General features: G+C 48.9%; 1 protein-coding gene and 1 long non-coding RNA gene across 2 annotated transcripts in view; one reads left to right on the top strand and one right to left on the bottom strand.

Moving 5' to 3' along the window:
- Positions 1 to 20,463, bottom strand: part of LOC122387091 (B-cell receptor CD22-like) — an 85,102-nt gene that overhangs the window by 20,993 nt on the left and 43,646 nt on the right. Inside the window, exons 8-10 of the mRNA XM_043376928.1 lie at positions 12,101 to 12,400; positions 9,270 to 9,461; positions 7,853 to 7,969 (exon numbers count right to left, since the gene is read on the bottom strand). Of these exons, the coding sequence (XP_043232863.1) occupies positions 7,853 to 7,969; positions 9,270 to 9,461; positions 12,101 to 12,400 (609 nt within the window). The remainder of the gene's footprint in view (positions 1 to 7,852; positions 7,970 to 9,269; positions 9,462 to 12,100; positions 12,401 to 20,463) is intronic.
- Positions 995 to 1,772, top strand: LOC122387092. The gene is made up of 2 exons (XR_006257496.1): positions 995 to 1,148; positions 1,539 to 1,772. It is a non-coding gene; the product is annotated as an uncharacterized LOC122387092 (long non-coding RNA).

Raw genomic sequence — 20,463 nt, 5'->3', positions numbered from 1 at the left:
GATGTGGGCAGCCCATTATTCATTTTTTCACTGTCCAATGTGTATGATATTACAAGAAAAAAGAACTCGCTGTTTAGTCTCATGCCTCCAAAATACACTTCGACGTCGTGAGGAAGTCGCATAGTTGATGTTTGTGAGACCAGCTACGGCTGATATTGGACAGTCAATGTTGTGATTGTGTCGTATGATTGTGTCGCCTGAGCCCGCCCCTGCGCGGGCGACCCGCCGGCGGAGCTCGGCCCACCGGACGGGGCCTGGGGCCGCCTCTGCACCGCCCGGGGCGGTGACCGGCCGACCGGCTGGCGGGGCTGCGGCGTCTGGGCGGGCCAGTTGGCGTTGAGACTCTGAGTGGTGTGCGTGTCCAATAAAGCCTTAATTCGGGCGGAACCGACACATGGCGCGGTCGGTATTAGCTCGAACCCGCCCATAGTGAGTACAAAGTGCGATTAACGAAAGTGAAAGGAAGCAGGAATGCGTAGCCGTGGCGGCCGCGCCGCAACCACGACCGCGTTCGAGTCTCTTCGGAGAGGCGCGCCCGCAGCGACGCCAGCTGTATCGCTAGTTGGTCGAGTCGCAGCTGTGACATCAGGACGTAGTCGTCCAATCTCTCCTTCCAGAGGTAGAAGGCGTCGCTGCGGTCGGTGGAGATGTCCAGTCGGTCAGGCCGGATCGGCTGCAGGCTCGTCATACCACAGCGATTACGAAGGACTGTTCTAGAAGCCCTCCACGCCAGCCACCTGGGGAAGGAGAAAACGAAGGCCCGCGCAAGACAGATCGTCTACTGGCCCGGGATCTACCGGGATGTGGAAAATGTCACCCGCTGCTGTACCAGCTGCCAGAGAGATCTACTCGCTCAGCAGCAAGAGACCATGATGCCAGCGGAACCGCCAGCGGGACTGCCAGCGGAAAAGGCCGTTCGAACTACACATCGACTTTGCCGATCACGCCGGCAGGAAGTACCTCGTGGCAGTGTACAGATACTCTGGGTGGCTGTTTGTCGCCGACCTCGGTGTAAGCGCCCCCGCTTACACCGGTCCGAAGGACGATAGCAGGCGTCATGACGAGCGCACTCGCTACGCGACTTAGCGTAAATGGACGGCACGGGAAAAGGGCTTTCGGCGGTACCCGGCTTTTTGATGTCGTGTTCAGTAAGTAATGGTTTTATCTCTTTATTTAATTGCCCAACTCCCTTGGACACCTGATAGCGGATGTCAGAATAACAGCAGCACTCCCATTCATATGTTATTTCAGGTGTCATCAATTACTGTCCGATTAGCGAATTCCAAGCAGCCGACTTATAAAGCACTAATGTCCTTTGTGTCCATCATAATCGGACCTTGTATGTTTATTCTGCATCAGATTATTTCCTGCAAAAAAAAAAAAAAACAAAAATATTTAAAGTTCATGTCTCAATTATTCAAGTCAAATCAGATGATGTTACTTGCAGGTAATACAGAATCATGGTAGAACACAGCACGGGCAATACACAATTCGCTTATGTGTCTGCACCTTTTACATTGCTGGTGCTTATTTTACAGGAGCCGTGCGGCGGAACGGGCTTACCCAGGACACCAACAACGGCCAGCTGGAGGTGGCGAAACGAAAGTGGTTTACGGGTGCCAGGAACCGCGACGGAGGCCGCCAGGAGAGGACACCAGCTGGAGTTTAAGCGGAGGAGCAGATGAGAGAAGAAGTCTAGAGATGAACAGAAGAGAGGAGAGAGTTTAAACAGCATTTTTGTGTTTATCGATAATATAAATATTGATCACTGACAGTTTGTTTTGTTGCGGTGGCGAACGTTCAGCAATGATCAGGGGGAGTGATTGAAATAGCAGACATCGATTATATTATAATCATATTGAAATTAATTGTAGGTTCTGATGGGAACTAAGATGGGCTTTGGTGAATATTTATTGATTAATACAAACGATGCTAGGGAGGTGAGCCAGCATGGGGCCCACCTAGGGCCCACATCTGCTGGCCCACGTGGACCCCATATGGTACCCACCTTGAGCCCATGTGGGCCAGCCCAGGTGGGCCACATATGGTGCCCATCTTGAGCCCATGTGGGCCAGCCCAGGTGGGCCCCATATGGTACCCACCTTGAGCCCACGTGGGCCAGCCCAGGTGGGCCCCACCATTTACCCAGGGACAAATTTATGTGGGCCCCACATGGGCTGCCCACATGGGTCCCACCAAGTGGCCCACCTGGGCCCCATGTGGGGCCAAGGTAATAATGCTGGCTGGGTATGGGTCCCAGCTGGGTCCCATTTCGAACCCACATGGGCTCCAGGTGGGATTTTTCGCTTATACCCATTTGGGTCCCGGCTGGGAAAGCCCATATGGGACCCGGCTGGGTCCCATATGGGTCCCATGTTGAACGCACATGGGCCCCATGTGGGATTTTTCGCTTATACCCATGTGGGTCCCGGCTGGGAAAGCCCATGTGGGACCCATATGTGCCCCGGCTGGGCCCCATTTGGGTCCCATTTCGAACCCACATGGGCCCCATGTGGGATTTTTCGCTTATATCCATGTGGGTCCCGGCTGGGAAAGCCCATGTGGGACCCATATGTGCCCCGGCTGGGCCCCATATGGGTCCCATTTCGAACCCACATGAGCCCCATGTGGGATTTTTCGCTTATACCCATGTGGGTCCCGGCTGGGAAAGCCCATGTGGGACCCATATGTGCCCCGGCTGGGCCCCATATGGGTCCCATTTCGAATCCACATGGGCCCCATGTGGGATTTTTCAATTATACCCATGTGGGTCCCGGCTGGGAAAGCCCATGTGGGACCCATATGTGCCCCGGCTGGGCCCCATATGGGTCCCATTTCGAACCCACATGGGCCCCATGTAGGATTCTTCAATTATACCCATGTGGGTCCCGGCTGGGAAAGCCCATGTGGGACCCATATGTGCCCCGGCTGGGCCCCATATGGGGCCATCTGGGCTGCCCATATGGGACCCAGTTGGACGCCCATGACAAACACATCTGGGCCCCAAGTGGGCAGCCCAGATGGGCCCCAGTTTGCTGCCCACTTGGGGCCCATATGGGCCCCATTTGGGAAGGCTGGCTGGGATCACAACCCCTTACACCAGTTTTCAACGAAAAATAAAATATGAGGGTGCAAATTTAATTTTTTATTTGTCGATTTGTCGTGGAACGCCCCTGCAGCTGCTGACCCACAGGGTACGGCACAGGAATGAGGCATTCGATGGTGAGATGGATGAGTGTGTGCGTATGATAACGCGGGTGTGTGAGAAATGTGACAGCGGCTTGGTTGTACCATGGATGAGATAATAATGGATTGGTGTCTTCGCAGTTTTTGGCGACATTGAGCTCAGGCCTGCCATCTAGCGGGAGAATTATCGTAAGTTAGGAGCAAGCCGAGTGAACGCCGCTGATTAGCATTGTGACACATGGGACTGTGATGTAGTAGCGGGCTTGTTGTGCAATATTTCAAAAGGTTATGTCTTTATATGTCAGTAAAAGCAAAGAAATTGATAGATTTATGTGCAGGGTCAGTAATAAGATAAGCAGTTCCATGTTATTTCCTCATTAAATCGTGAAACAGGGAGTTATTGGAGACTTCGCCAGCACGTGTCGTTTTCGCTATTTTTCACATGAGTCTTTACTTGGTCTAAATCAAACAAATCGTCCGATCAAAGAACAAAACGAACGTTAAGTACTATCTATAAGTCTAATGAAAAAGTTGAACGGAATTGCTAACGTCATTGCCGCTCAATATGTCATTCAAGACGCTCTATGAAAAAGATCCAACCAGTGCTGCGTACCTATAGTCGATGAAATTTCAGTGACTTTGGCTCCAACTCCGATTCCGGTATCCAAATAGGTATCGTATCGACTCCGACTCCTCCGGGCAGAACTGTCGATTCACACAGACTCCGACTCTGACTCCGACTCTGCAGCCCTCATGGTAAGTCTGTGGAGTCGATGACTTTTCGGTGACGTTCGACTCATACTCCGACTACAGCTTTAAAAATCAACCGACTCCGAGTCGGAACTGAACCGCTGGCTCTGACTACAACTCCGCAGCCGTGGCCCAAGATAGCCGCCTAAAACAATTTTGATGCGTGATCTTCTTCGTACATTGTTAATGTTATTTTAAACAAGGGGTGGAAAAGGGAGACGAAGCCTTCACAAACAAGGATCTCCTGTTGCGGATCAATCAGCTGCTGGAACAGAAAGGCATAAACACCACGCGTCTCATTTCATCGGTTTCCTAACGACTCTGCACCAATGTAAGCACTGATCAATGCAGTGCGAGCATCGATGTGACATTTGTGTACCAAGTTTGATTGTTATCCGCCCAGCCGTTCTTGAGATATGAAAGCGGCACCCCGCACGTGCGCACGTGCAGTAGCACCCTCATAGTGACACATGGAAAATTGGAAATGCATTGGCCACTGGGTGCCTAACTATATATTGACGAAGTTTAACTGTAATGGGCCCATCCATTGCGGAGTTACTTTATGTGGAACAATTTCGACACCCCTAAGTTGGCACGTGGCACGTGCCGTAACATTAACCCGCGCCCCGTAGGGGGGGCCAAAACGGCCCCCCTGTCCTTTTCGGTCGATATCTCCTAAACGGCTTGAGATATCGCCACCAAACTTTCAGGACCCCTCCGGGCATCAATTTTACACATTGTGACCAAAAGTTTTTCCAGAGGCTGTGACAGGTTGGCCACAAATGATGTCAGAGTGACGTCATGTTCTGTCATTTTCGACCGAAAAAAGACCTTCGCGAGAAGACCTGTCAGGCCTACAGCTTTGAAGATACAGAAAAATGATCAAGACATAAAAGGTGTAGAATTGACAGGGCTACAAAACTGCTATCTCGGAGTTTTGAAATTTTTGAGTTTTGATCCCCAAAAATCAAAAAAGCATTTTTTTGGATATATTAGCCAAAAAATCCAAAAAGTTTTTTGAGTTTCGAAAAAAACCGGAATATATGTGATAGTACCTACCGTCTTCTATCTACATACCAAATTTCAGATCGATACCTCGTTTTTTGGCCAAGTTATAGCGAAAAAACTGTTCAAAAATGATGACGTCAAATTTTCAAACTCAATTTTTGGCAATTCTAGAACTCGTAGAGCAAAACAAAGACCACCATTGAACACCCCGTGACGAACTGCATCGATTCGATACCCGTTTTATGCAAAAATATTAACTTTGAAATTTGACCTAATTTGACCTGACCTTGACCTGACCTTGACCAAAACGTGACCTAAGCTGGCCCCAAAGGCTGCCTGACCCACATAATCGCATTTGTCATGTAAAATGGACCATAAAACATGTATCACACGACACATTCATATTGTGACCCCCGGTGACCTGACCTCGCTGTGACCTGACCTGGTATCAGTGACCTCAGATAGCAAAGTATGTGTTTGACGAACAATATACCATCGATGGTTTTCAATAAATTACCAATTTACTCGATTTCACAGCACATTTCTTGAATTGCCTGTGAACGGTGAAAATCTGACCTTTGACCTGACCTGTGACGTCATCGGTTTGACCTAGGTCAATGAAATTTGGTCACAAGGTAGTTCCCGGGTAGGGCTATCAAATGCCGTTTGAATTTTGAAAATCGGCCGGTAACTTTCCGAGATCTTAGGGGGGGAGGGGGGCCGAAACGCCCCCCCCCCTACGGGTGGTAGGGTCCGCCGGTAGCCCTACGGGGCGCGGGTTTAACTAAGATGAAGAAAATCGGGCGAAATTCGGAGAAGAAGGAATGAGCCTACCGAATATGTATGACATATTGTCAAACTGCTGCACCCTTGTGAGTAACTAAATGACCACATAAAAGGTCGTACAATCCGATCGGACTGGGCGTTTCAATACACACCGTCTTACGCATTTTATTTTCGTTATTACCTAAAGGCTGCTTGACGTTTTTGGCTTTTAAGCATTTAAGACATTTTTTATCGTCTCAAGTCCAGTAAGATTATCTCCAACTCGTGGGAATATGCCCTTCAAGCCAACAAACACACCACACCCACGTGTGTCATAACCCTCGCGGGCCCGGGGGGGGCGTTTTTCGCCCCCCCCCCCCTGGCGAATATTTGCGATAGCTCCCGAACGCTTAGGGTTAGGAAAGCGAAACTTTCAGTACCTTTTTTCCCATCAATTTGACATCTTCTGAAGTAAAAAATTTGGACCTAGCCCCCTTGATGACGTCACAAGGTCCATTTTTCTATACCCCTGCACGGCAAACTTCGGCGTCACAGACGCAAACTTCAAATAGCTGCTAAAAATAGAGTTTTAGAGATAAAGACAAATTACGAGCACGGTTGTGTAGCGTTTGACCTAGAGAAAAATAGAAAAATAGTTTTGGCGACCTGAGGTCAGAGGTCAGGTCAACGACCCCGAAATGTGGTTTTAGTTTTTCGCAAATAACTTCGACAAAAATGGTCCTAGAGCTACGGCAGTGGTACCATCGCATTCGCCTTGTCAAGCCGCGTCGAATGATATAAATTTTGTTCGGAAAAGGTCAAGTTTTATGTTGACCTCATGTGACCTCGAATGACCTCTGGTTGACCTTGACATATGAAAGGACGTTTATGATGGATTTGTACCCGCTGATCACGAATCTGGCATCTATTTTCCTCTAAGCTTTCATTTAGAGCTTCCGGATGGCAAAATTGTCTTATTTATTATTACTAACTTGAATCAGTGAAATAGCCTCTAGCAGGGATACTCTTCTGTGACCTTGACCTTTGAGCAGCCTTGTATCGTAAGATGAACCACAAATAGGGAACTGATAAGCCTCAAAACATTTCAAAACGTCTTGGAAGTTAGCAGGCAAGATGTGCGAAAAAGTGCCAAGTTTGAGGTCAATTTTGAGCGTGACCTTGACCTTGACCTTTGCTCTGGAGCACATTTTCGGAATCCTCAGATTCTCTTCTTTCGTTTGACACCCAATTTTGCCGGTTTGATGCAGTCTGCCGTCCTTTAGAAGGCTTACTTCGAGATCACTACACATGTGCCGGTTTTTGCCTTTGACCTTGACCTCTGACCTTGAAAATTGACCTGAGGTCAAAAAATTTAGGTGCTTTAGAATCGTCTCGTAAGGACCTTTCGTTTGGTATCGCTTTTGTTTCCGTAGCTCCCTTCTTTACGGAGTTAGACGGGGGGGGGGGCGAAAAACGCCCCCCCCCCCCGGGCTGCGGTGGTTGGGATTACCCCCCGGGCCCGGCCGGGATAATGCTGAGAGATGGCGTTCACTCGGCTTGCTCCTAACTTACGATAATTCTCTCGCTAGATGGCAGGCCTGATCCCAATGTCGCGGATCCCATTGTTAATTTCCACGAGACACCAATCCAGTGTAAAGGCCTGGCTACACTATGCGTTTTCTTCGTGCGTTTTTTTGCGTGTTTGCGTGTTTTGCGTGATATCGTTCTAGAAAAAAGAACGATATTACGTTTTTGTGATGTTTTTCACCTTAAATTTTAGTTACATAAGAGTTATATTAGCTTTTGTATATAACCAAAGCAAAAATTATATTGTTTATAACTTTTTTCCTAGAACGATATTACGCAAAACACGCAAACCTGCAAAAACGCACGCAGAAAACGCATAGTGTAGCCAGGCCTCTATATCATCCATGGTTGTACCTAGCTGATTTGTCCAACAGACCAGCTAGTAGGTACAGCTGATTTCCAAAACACCCACAACACTTTCCCAAGCTGCTTGAGTGCTGGAATGCTTACGATTTTCCGTGACTTGTAATATCTCATAACGCACTTGCATGGACCTCTGCATACAATGCATTTTAAAAACAAGGTCATGGGTCATACCCCTTCCAAGAGAACATACCTTGAGTCGACTTTCCGGTCCTCTGCTCGGCTGCCATCTGGGTGGCCACTGTGATGCGCACCCGCGGACTGGCGCCCTTCTTGTTGAAGGCGTACACCAAGGCTGTGTACTGGACGCCTGCGGAGGGATCGCTGGTTAGTGAAGTCTTTGGATGGATGTTTTAGTTTCATTTTCATGTATATTCAAAAATGGTCGAAGTTTTAAGGACTCGCTTTGGGTCTGTTAGTGAAACAAGTATGAGTAAAATGAGTTATTTATCTTGATGAAGCATTATTGGGTGCTTATAGTCTTCAGGTGGACAGTATTGGCAATGCTTAGGACAGCGCACGGCAGAGCAAATAATGTTTTATTACGATCTATGGTTCACTTATGTAGCTTGAAAATGAATTCACCTCAACCGTCTTGCAGTTTTCATTGTGTGCAAATGCTGGTTCCATGTCAGTGACCGCAGCCCATTGGCAGGACAGTCGATGTTTTCATCCGTGGGACCGTTGTCATGTGAAACACTGGCCAAGTCGTGTGCTACATTATGCGCACTGCCGCAGCCGACACGCAACAATGCGTAATTACGTTCCTGATGCGTGCCGATAGCGTCGTGAATGCGAATACGGTCCCAATATGTGTAGGGGAAGCCCGGAAGGGAGGGGCGGGCGCACGCACGCGTGTGCTGGTACGCACACCACATGTGGGATTCTACAGGCGGCGTTTCACGCGCTTGTAAGCGTATTGAACCTGGTGGCGTCTCTAACGTGGGAAAACCACAGACTCAGTCTGCTAAAAAGTAGCACCACCTTTCTCCCGTGCAGTTCTGCCAGTTTTCGAGTGTCGTCACGCCCCAGACAACACAGCCGTGTCTCATCCAAGGTCACCTTTTCGTGTCATGTCGTCCTGGGCGCCGTGACAGCACTGTTCCACCCGGTGAGTGATAAATTGTCTCGTGACCCTGGCGGTGACCGTTGCGTGCCCCCGGGCGGCGACAGGGTCGCTGATTAGTTCGTACCCGATCTCTGATGGAGGATTAGGCGCAGAGCCGTGCCGGTGCAGCCGGCGCCAGCCCGAATAAGTCCCCGCGCCGCCCGGAGCCCCTATACAGCGGCACTGAATCGGCACCGCCATCGCACCAGCCATCGTCATCTTTATGGCCGGATTACACCAAATACGACTGGTGCCGTCCCCATGGGCAGGCTGGCGGTCCCGGCGAGCCGAGCGGCAAATCAGCACAAAAGCCGGCCGGAAAATGTGTCACCTCAGTGTGAAAAGCTGCGTCTGAGTGCTCGCCGCAGTACGCAGTCAGCCAGACAATCGCACACTCCTTTCATGTCGGCGCCGAGTGTTCTCACATGCGATTAGCGACACGTCGGCCTGGAAACCCAATGCGGCGGGCGCCTAGCAACGGCTCGGCGGCCTAGCAACCAACCTGGCTCCAGGCCGGCCACACCAAAGTGTGGCTGTTCTCGGCTGGTGTTGAGCCTCAGTCGCTGCTCGCTGCTGAACAGCTCCAGAGTGAACTGCTGGTGAAGCCCGCCGTCAAAGCCGGCCGAACAGTGAACCACGAACGAGACGTCGGTCTGATTGGTCACTGAGCATCCGCGAACCACTTCCGGAGGGCCTGTGGGTGAGAGGGGACAGGGGTGTCAGAGACTGGGTTAGACCCCGGTGGTATACTCGTACATTACGGGGTGAGGGGATGGGCAGTGTCATTAGGAGGATCGGGAAGTTACAGATTGTGCAGCAGTGGACCAGTGTGGCTTGGAAGAGGTGAGCTGATTAAAATGGCTAAATAAAATGAAAGAGAGAGAGAGAGAGAGAGAGAGAGAGAGAGAGAGAGAGAGAGAGAGAGAGAGAGAGAGAGAGAGAGCAGGAAAGAAGGGAAGGAAGAACATGTAGACGTAGTCGTAGGGAAGAAAAAAGAAAGAAAGAGAAAAACAAGGTGAAGTGTTTCACATTACCACGGTACATGTGCATTATAGTGTACACTGTACAGGTATGCATTCTATTATTCTTGAGAAGGACAGCGATGAATGAAAGGACATCATTTGCTTTCACTTTGTTGGGTGACTTAATTACGAATTATATCGTGTAAACATATGGCCACCATCAATGCTTACAATTAGCGCAGGCGTATGTCCTAAAACCTCAATCATAAAAAAGGCTACATTACGTTCGCTTGCCTTTGGAAAACACGACAAGCGCCAGCAAATGGTCATTTTCGCGCATTATTCAAATGAGTGGACATCACATACATTCAAATAAATAAAAATTAGCCTCCAGATCGTCAGACTCTTGGGGATAGTGTTTTTCTCTTTTTCTTGTAGCAATGCTGACACTTTGACTAACGACAGCTAATATAAATGTCAATTAGCCTGTACGAAAATCGGTTCCCCGTTGATGATGGACCATCTACCGTCATATTTTCGAGCTAGGCATGTGGTAGGCATAATAATAGGTAAAATCACGCGCGCCAAAATACCGGGTTAGTTCTATAAGAAAATAATCATGACACTCAAATGGCACCGCCATTTTAGTGGCGCAGGTTTGTAAGTTTGTAATGCTCGCAATGATTTGAATGTGCTCTTCGCATACCGGATATACCAACTGACTGTTCTTTTTATCTATTCAGTTTGGCTCATGTAGTCCTCGTGAAATCGGAATTCCACGTGAAGCTCATTCAGAGGGAACGGATGTACCAGGAAAAGGCATCCAGAGTCCAAGCGTTACGTTAACCCGCGCGGGGCTGGGGGGGGGGTAAATTTTACCCCCCCTCGCGAATTTTTGCGATATCTCAAAAACGGCGGCGCGCAGCGCCGCCAAACTTTCAGTACCTTTTTTACATCAATTTGACACGTTCCCTGAAAATTTGAGCGAAATCCGTCGGAAATTTTTTGAGAAATTGACGTTTTAGTGACGTCATGTTCGCCATTTTCGCCTCAAAAACGGCAAAAGTTCAAACGCCGCTAACATCTTCATTTTTAAAGGAATCAAGACGTAACAAAAAGGTTATGCGTAATTTTACTTTGTCTATCAAATGGCTATCTCGGTTTTTTGAAAATTTTGGATTTTGGCCTAATTTTTTTCAAAAAACTGACTTTTTTGGGAAAATCATTATAAAATCCAAAATTTTGAGTCTATCGAAAAAACCGGAATATATGTCAGAGAAGTGGTCTATGTGCACCTACATACCAAATTTTAGAAGATTCGGTTCAAAAATGTGGGAGTTATTCAAAATTTTATGACGTCACGACACACAATTTTTTTGAAAAATGACTTTTTTGGAAGTTCTAGACCTCGTACGGAAACAAAAATAGCACCATTCGATTCGCCGTGAAAAACTGCATCAGATAGACACCTTTTTAGGCCTTAACAACCAACTTCAAAATTTGACCTCACTTGACCTGACCTTGACCTGACCTCGACCTGAAATCCATCCAGAGGTGGTCCATATCACTTATTGAGTGTGCCTATTGAATTCTATGAGTAAAATGACCCATAAAACATGTGTCGCACATGCCCTTTGCTATATTTTGTTTTTTGGTGACCTGACCTGACCTGACCTGACCTTGACCTTGACCTCTGAATGATATTGTATGCAACTAATATTGTCTTGGTAGCCTAAGAACACGTTTTGGGCGATCAGTCTCAGTCCATGACTCCATTCTTCGGCAACTACGGTGCAAAGCCAATACTGTAGAAACTTGCAATTTGTACCCTTGACCTGACCTTGACCTTGACCTCAAACTTTAAATTAAGTACATGTTGTTAGTAGTTCGTGATGAGAGCTTTCGATTGGCGTTTGAATTTTCCAAATCGGACCATTAGTTCGGGAGATAACAGGGGGGGTAAAATTTACCCCCCCCCCCCCCAGCCCCGCGCGTTCGGCTGGAGACCCCAGCCCCGCGCGGGTTAATACATTTCAGGAGAGAACTATTCAGGAGAAGTTCCACTCCTTTGACGGCTTTGTGAAGAGAATCCAGAAGTTCCAGCTTAAATTCAAAGACCTAAGTTTCTATAAACCAGCAACATTGTGCAGAACTAGCCTGACGAAATGCGGTCTTTCACGCTAGTTCAAAATTTATTTACCTACTTAGCTCACTGTACCATGAGACATAACAGTTATGAAGGACATTCCATTCTCTGGCACTCTGTAACTATACCCTGCTCCATTACAGCACTTCCTCTCCTTGTCAAAATGCCCTCCATCCCCATCCCACCACGACCACACCCCCATCTGCCCCCGAACAATTCGCTCACCTGCGGGCACGATTTTGAAGGCGCACGGCTGCGCCTGCCTTCCGACCCGGTTAGAGCTGGTGCACAGCAGTGTGCCGTAGTCTCGATCATGATGTGGCTCCACTATCACACTGCTCGTGTGCGGCCCGGCCGGCCAGTGACCGACGCCGGCAGTCAGAGAACGCACGTGGTCCGAACCGTTCATGGTCCAGCCAAAGTTGCTGGGAGGCGGATCGGAGTCGACCCGGCACAACACCGAGACCTGCTCGCCGCGTGAGACGCCGTACACCAGCCGCTGAGAGTCGGCACACACCGGCGCGTCTGTGAGCACAGAGACGTTTAGACGGGTCAGACACAGTCAGAGCCGCTGGGAGTCGGCACACACCGGCGCGTCTGTGAGCACAGAGACGTTTAGACGGGTCAGACACAGTCAGAGCCGCTGGGAGTCGGCACATACCGGCGCGTCTGTGAACACAGAGACGGGGACAATTAGACGGGTCAGACACAGTCAGAGCCGCTGAGAGTCGGCACATACCGGCGCATCTGTGAAGACGGAGAGAGGGATAGTCAGACAGGGTTGGACACAGTCACAGCCGCTGAGGGTCGGGTTCGGCGCACATCGGCGCGTCTGTGGAGTGTGGACACGGAGACGAGACAGTTAGACAGTCAGTTCAGAGCCGCTGGGAGTCGGCACACACCGGCGCGTCTGTGAATACAGAGACGGCGGGACAGTCAGACGTCTCTGTCAGACACAGACACAGAGACAGTCAGATAGGAACGTTACTATGGGTGGGGCATGATCGGGACTATATGTGACCAGTGGTCAGGAAAGTGTCAAAAGTTAAATGGTACCGACGATATTGGTGGTGATGTGGCCGTTTATAAGAATATGATGGGCCAGCAGAGTAAGACACACTACACACATTTGTTGGTAACGATGGTTTTGAAAGTATTGTGCAATACTAGTGCTCAGTCACAAAACGAAACGTCTATTGAAACACCCATTCCCACCATAGGTGGAGCTTTTCCAGGGAAGTTGGTGGGGCAAAAACTTGCCAAACCTACAATGTCCGATTGTTAACCCGCGCCCCGCTGGGGGGGGGGGGCAGAATCTGCCCCCCCTCCCGTTTTTCGCCAATAACTTCTAAACGCGTTACGCCAGCGACGTCAAACTTTCAGTACCTTATCATACATCAATTTGACACGTTCCCTGAAAATTTGAGCGAAATCCGTCGGAAAATTTTTGAGAAATTGACGTTTTAGTGACGTCATGTTCGCCATTTTCGCCTCAAAAAACGGCAAAATTTCAAACGCCGCTTACATCTTCATTTTTAAAGGAATCAAGACGTAACAAAAAAGGTTATACGTTATTCTACTTTGTCTATCAAATGGCTATCTCGGGTTTTTGGAAATTTTTGATTTTGGCCAAAATTTTTCCAAAAAACTGACTTTTTTGGGAAAATATTTATAAAATCCAAAATTTTGAGTTTATCGAAAAAACCGGAATATATGTCAAAGAAGTGGTCTATGTGCACCTACATACCAATTTTTAGAAGAATCGGTTCAAAAATGTGGGAGTTATTCAAAATTTGATGACGTCACGACACACAAAATTTTTGAAAAATGATTTTTTTGGAAGTTCTAGACCTCGTACGGAAACAAAAATAGCACCATTCGATTCGCCGTGAAAAACTGCATCGGATAGACACCTTTTTAGGCCTTAACAACCAACTTCAAAATTTGACCTCACTTGACCTGACCTTGACCTGACCTCGACCTGAAATTCATCCAGAGGTGGTCCATATCACTTATTGAGTGTGCCTATTGAATTCCATGAGTAAAATGACCCATAAAACATGTGTCGCACATGCCCTTTTCTATATTTTGTTTTTGGTGACCTGACCTGACCTGACATGACCTTGACCTTGACCTTTGAATGACATTGTGTGCCATGAATATTGTCTTGGTAGTCTAAGAACACGTTTTGGGCAATCAGTCTCAGTCCATTCTTCGGCAACTACGGTGCAAGGCCGATACTGTAGAAACTTGCGTTTTGTACCCTTGACCTGACCTTGACCTGACCTCTGACCTATTTAAGCAAAAAAATTTGGGCTCTTAAGATCCGCCTTGTTGAGAGCTTTCGATTGCCGTTTTCCCCGTCTTTCTACGACCATCGGTTCGGAAGTTAGACAGGGGGGGGGGCAGAATCTGCCCCCCCCCCCCCCCAGCAGGGCGCGTATGGCTGAATAGCCCAGCGGGGCGCGGGTTGTAGAACAATATAACACTGAATCAATTCTTTTCATTAGGTACAGAGATAATATTTTGCATTACACAGACAATTCAAACCTCCTCAATGCGAAGAAGATTGGTTTGCTAAGCTACAAAGTCGTACTAATCAGCTTGAGTTGGTGGAGCAAAATATTCATTGGTGGGGCAAAATGGCAAGTTGGTGGGGCAGCCGCCCCACCAACTGAATAAGAAGCTCCGTCCCTGATTTCCACTTGGAACCAATTAGGCGCATATTTCAGGATTCCACACTACTAGATTTATAAAACTTCTGCAGGGAACTCTTATAGGCAGCCAGGTTCTTGACGTAGTTTGATGAACTTTTAGCAGGATCAGGATCAAGATAGCGGGTATAACAACGTAATAATTTAATTTGCCAAATCTCATTAACAAGTTTTCGATGATGCTTTCGCTTGTATTTGCGTAAACCTGCTATTATTGTTGAAGAAAGTGTCCCGGGAAACGACGGTACCAGACAAAATAATAAAAAAGCCAAAAAACAGTGTGCACCATTCACTTATTCAAAAATGAGGTGGCTCCATATACATTTTAAAACGAGAACAACAAGCTAATATATTTCAGTCGAGTTGCCGTAATTTGGCCGTTTAAGCTTACCTTGGGGTGTACTAAAGAAAACGTTCCCGGACCTTATCACAATCATTTCGAGAATGATTCATAAATTTAGCAGAAAATGCCTCCGGAAAATAGAAAGGAGCTTGCCTCACTGCAAAGTGGAGTTTGGAGTTGAGCTCGCACATCTTATTTTATGTTTTAAAAAGACCTTAATGAATATTATACCTGTTGATAAAGACACATAGGTATACGCTGGCGTCAAACTGTATAAAATATACTGTTAGAGTTAGATCTTTCATCTTACATTATCAATTATCTATTTTCGACAGTATTCCCGACTTCATACTCATCTCCTCTCTCCCTTCCTCCCAAGCTTCCTCCCCTCTGACCCCCCCCCCCCCCCGCAATCCACGTCGGCTGTCCGTCGGCACTTCCCCGGGCCCGCCGCCGGCGCTCAACACCCATCGCCCCCGCTCCACAGGCTCATTTCATGGACAATGGAAGCTGTCCGAACGCCTGGCCATTTCGCTCTCCCTCCCCTTCTCTCTCTCCGACGCTCTGTTCTCGCTCTTTCTCCCTGCCCGGGGTCAGACACCCTGGAACAACGAGCTCGGCCTCTGCAGGCACCGCTGCACTGACACGCACTCTGTCACCTTGACACGCCCTTGCAACTGCTTGCACAGGTATAGCGGGCAAATACTTAGTACAACAGACCATACCGGCAGTTCGATCTCTTTGTTCAGGTCTGTGAAAACTGAACAGAGTGAGGCTTTCAGCTGCACCTACAGTGTCTCGCCACGAATAATGCAAGCTTGCCGTAGCAAGATACACTGCCGGGCTTCCTTATTTTCTTCATTCATTCATTCACTTCCTTCTTAGATACAGCGCAGTTGTTGAAAACATGCGATAATAGTTTAGTTAGAACTGACTCCACTGCCTCTAAACGGCTTCAGGGTCTACGCAAGCACGTGCGACCGTTGCTGAGTTGTACCGTCCAGTAGCTCTACGAGCATGTAGCTATTTTGGGAGCTTAGTGAGCTCTATCTGGTGTGCTACGCAGGACCTGCCGGGAGCTCAGTGCACCTCTGTTGGAAGCTTTATACAGCTCTGCCGGGAGCTCATTGCACCTCTGTTGGAAGCCCAGTGCAGCTCTGCCGGGAGCTCAGTGCAGCTCTGTTGGAAGCTCAGTGCAGCTCTGCCGGGAGCTCAGTGCAGCTCTGTTGGAAGTTCAGTACAGCTCTGCTGGGAGCTCAGTGCAGCTCCGTTTGGTATTTAGTTCAGTGCAGCTCAATGTAGCGCAGCTGTGCCGGGAGCACTGTGCGCTGGTGTAGCTCTGCCGAGAGCTGTTCTTAGTTCTGCCACACCAGGGTCTCTGTGCAACCCTGCCGGAAGCTTTGTCCAGCTCAGCTGCCGCATGCTGCCGGCTTCCAGGATTGTTAATTGCCTACTGTTCACGCCGGCGGCCGGGTGACGGTAATTTACGTTTGTGAATGACCTATACTGCAGCACCGTTCGCCCGGGCCAGACGGCCTGGTCTGCCAGGGTCTGCTGAGATCTGCCGGGGTCTGCTGAGATCTGCCGGGGTCTGCTGAGGTCTACCAGGGTCTGTTAGGTTCCGCCGTGGTCTTCCACGATCTCCCAGTTCCGCCTGGGTCTCCCAGGGTCCCCGAGGTCGCCCGGGCCGCGCCAGTAGCATTTCCGGCCGGCTGATTCGGCCGTATCCGAGGGCTCCTCTTATCGCTGGTGGCTGAGCACGTGTCGGCTGATGGCGCCGATGGCTTCCCGTCTGCTGGTCGAGGGCGCCCGCACTCAGAGACTGTAATGGGCCCGGCGGGGAGGGTCACCGGCGCGGCCCCCCAGCGAGGAGCTGCAGCGCCAGAGGACAGAGCTGGGAGAACTCGCTTTGTCTCCCCGCCGAGCGCCGCTCCTGTGCGCGTAAACGTCCCACGTGCATCGTCCCAACAGCGGAGAGAAGCGAGCCGTCCGTCGACAGACGACGCTATGCATTACTGATCGGCAAAGTTAGCATTGCCGTAAAAGTTTACCCGTGTGGCTTTTGCGAACAGCCCAGCATGTGACTCGCAGGAAAGTTTTAATGCAGCTCGTCAGTATGGGTTGTGTTCTCGGACTATGTTGCAACTATTGTTGTCGAAGTGCGCATCGGAAATGGAAGTCAACATTTAATCCGTCGCATTCGTGTTACGCATCTGAACATATGAACGATACTATTCTCCATACATTTTGAAAGGTAATTAATGGCACTTTCATGCAAAACAAAACACCTGTACCTACAAAACGCAAAATCTACCAAACAGTATTTCTATTAGGAACAAAGGCTCCTTCCAGATCCCCGACAATGAATACAGCTTTTTACAGACAGAAATCACACCATATCAATACTTATATTCGCTGACTTACTTGGGAAACGGATAGAGCCTGTTCAGTTGGCAATATCAACTACCAGGATGATGACTATTGACGATAGTCTGGGAGTGCTCGGCCCTCGAGACTAAAATACATCTGATGACGTTTGTTTATGTCTGGAGGAGGGATTGCACAAAACTACTTATATTCGGTAATAGTGGGATTGAGCCAGGAGCTCATAAGAAGGGATTTTAAACATTGTAAGTACCTTAGGATATAAGAACTTAAGCTCAGCTTTTATAAAAAAAATATGTATGTGGTGATGCTGATCGTAGATGCCCAAGGGCATGTACAAAACACTCGAGAGTATTGTTGAAACAAAAAACTCAGAAAAACACGACGAAGATTGATAAAAGCTCTTCGCTGGTAGCGAGGGGAGTATCTTATTGGTAAAAAGTAAAGACATCGATATATCTTAAATGGCTGATTGGGCTCATGTAAGGGAGCTCAGACAAAGCATAATTAAGCAAGGCAGCTAAACTCATCCAGCACTGCCCAATTGGGAACTTAATTTAAGGCATTGTTTTTTTCAAACGGGCTGCAGCCGCATTCCAATATCATACATTGTGTTCTCATCAAAGTATCAATGAAGAAATAGACAAACTTAAAGAGCTTTACTCGCTCTCAGTGTATTTATATAATAGAGATAGTAACGTTCTCGGATAACACTCGGGTAGTCCTGGGAAAAGCCCTCTCCTCCCCGATCGCCAGCCCCAAGGAGCAAAAACGCCGCTCAATCGGTTGAGAACACGAAAATGTCAATGCGCGATTCCCAGTGCACGGTGCCGACGGGGCTCGATGCTCACTAACGCGCATGGGTGTGCGGCTGAACGTGGGGCCCGGACCGGACCGGGTAAATACTTTAAATCACAGGAGTGGCGATGCACTGCGCTGCCGCTAAAGGGATACCGGTAGCTGATGCCCCCTAAATGACCATTTATTGACAACTTCGTATGAGGGACCCTCCGTATACGAAAACGATCAACGGTCTCAAACGCCTCGTCCTGGTAATTTGCTTTCCCTTTCGATATAAGTAGGCAATGGTGTGTCAAAATATCAAATATCACATTCTGACATCAGCGCGGTAGCCTTTTGCCGAACTACAACGATGACCTTTGAGCTTTGAATATCCATTACATTTTCTTTGAACATGAACAGCTCAACCAAAAAGCGTTGCAAAAGTACATATAGCACGTGTTCATTCAGCTTGACAGATACAGACATATAGGTAATCCAAGTCATCAAACATTTATCCTCGATGTACCCCGACTGGCGGCTTCACTTCTAGTCGCGGGCACTAAGTGGCCTGCCGATGGATTTACGGGCGCGTTAAGGTCATGACCCGGTCGACCAATAACGCTGAGGACATATCCCATCGCACCAGGCGGTTGACGGCGCTTTGCCGACCCCCGGGGCCCCAATATTGGTAGCCTGCCGCCTACCTGCACGGTACACAAACGAAACGCCGCCGAAACCATCTGTAATACGCCACCTTCAGATTCCGAGTCAGTGCGCTTAGATTTTGCGTGATATTCGGGTAGCGCTGAGGTCGTTTTCGCGTCGTTGCAAGCCGAGTCTGAAAATGGGAGCGGCTGCATTCATCAGGGCGTGCCTGTCACGTGGCTGCACTGGGGATTGGGTGGCACCGTTTCCCGGAGACTTTCCGACGCCGGAGGCCGCTGAACTATGTACTCTGGTATTCATTGAACTCGCAGTTACAACTCGTGTAATTTCTCATAGTATTCTAGAATCATTGCGTGCATGCCAATCCATTTATACACGAAGCGATTGAACTTCCTTGAGATTCACAAAGGGAATTCGAACATGTGATTTACGAAAAGTTGTGATGAATGATGATATAACTTCCCTGAAACGAGTCCCAATGACTGATACCTGGATTCTCTTCACGCCTTATGAGGAAACCGGAATGATCTCTCTCTCTCTCTCTCTCTCTCTCTCTCTCTCTCTCTCTCTCTCTCTCTCTCTCTCTCTCTCTCTCTCTCTCTCTCTCTCTCTCTCTCTCTCTCTCTCTCTCTCTCTCTTTCTCTCTCTCTTTCTCCCTAACTCTCTCGTCTCCTTTCATCAGATAAAACATTATCTTTTTTTAAAGGAAAGAGCACAGATCGCCTAGTAGGGCGCTGTAACCACAAATTTTGCTTTCTATCGTAAATCTCCAAGGAATACACATCCATCCATCATCTTGCAACAAATCGCTTCAACCGCTCTCCTGGTTTCGCTGTACAGTATGGCGTATTGTTGGCAGCGGCCCTGCATCCCGGCAGATCGTAATGGATTTTACAGCTCCTACCCTTCACAATTAGGCTCCGCCAGCTTCCGAATCCAGCAGATACTAATGGTGAAAGGAAATGAACGTATCCGGGAGTGTTTCCGCTTTATTCAGCGCGCAGTACGATGTTTCCTACTCTCACGACGGGGTTAGATTGTTGGTGATATTTGCGTTCAAATGAGAGTTGAGCGGAGCAGCAAAGATGCAGTCACTGATACATTCACCTTCATCTCTAGTAATGAAGTCTACGATTACAGGTAACCCGATGAGAAAATTTAAAATAAAGACGAGCTTATTTTGAGACCAATGTTTCTGTGGAGTGTGGCGTCTACACCTTAACTCAGTCCCGGTGTCCCGGGATGCCCCGGCGACACCCCGAGTCCCAGCGGCGTCCCTGCGGTGTCCCGGTGGCGTCCCGGTATCGTCCCGGTGTCGTCCGGGCGGCGTCCCGTGTTGCCCAGCCGGCGTCCCTTTGCCGTCCCGATGTGTCCCTCTGTCGTCCCGGCGGCATCCCTCTATCGTCTCTTTATCGTCCGGGTTCCGGCGTCGTCCCGGCGGCGTCCCGGTGGCGTCCCGGCATCGTCCCGGTGTTTCCCGGCGTCGGCAGATGGAGAGCCATTGCCGTCAGTGGACGGGCCGGCCAACCCATTACCGGTGGACGGTTCCCCGGGGATAGAACAGCAAACTGGTCTCACCGGCCTACCGGACACAGCGGGCTCGACAAACGAACGCGATGGACGGAAACGGGTGCGGGACGGGCGGACACCGGACAGACGGACGGAGTGAACGGACGGACGGACACGGGACAGACACG

The sequence above is a fragment of the Amphibalanus amphitrite genome, unplaced genomic scaffold, assembly GCF_019059575.1.
Source record: "Amphibalanus amphitrite isolate SeventyFive unplaced genomic scaffold, NRLGWU_Aamphi_draft 000273F_arrow, whole genome shotgun sequence".
Taxonomy (NCBI): Eukaryota; Metazoa; Arthropoda; class Thecostraca; order Balanomorpha; family Balanidae; genus Amphibalanus; species Amphibalanus amphitrite.
This window is presented reverse-complemented; position numbering and strand designations above follow the sequence as displayed.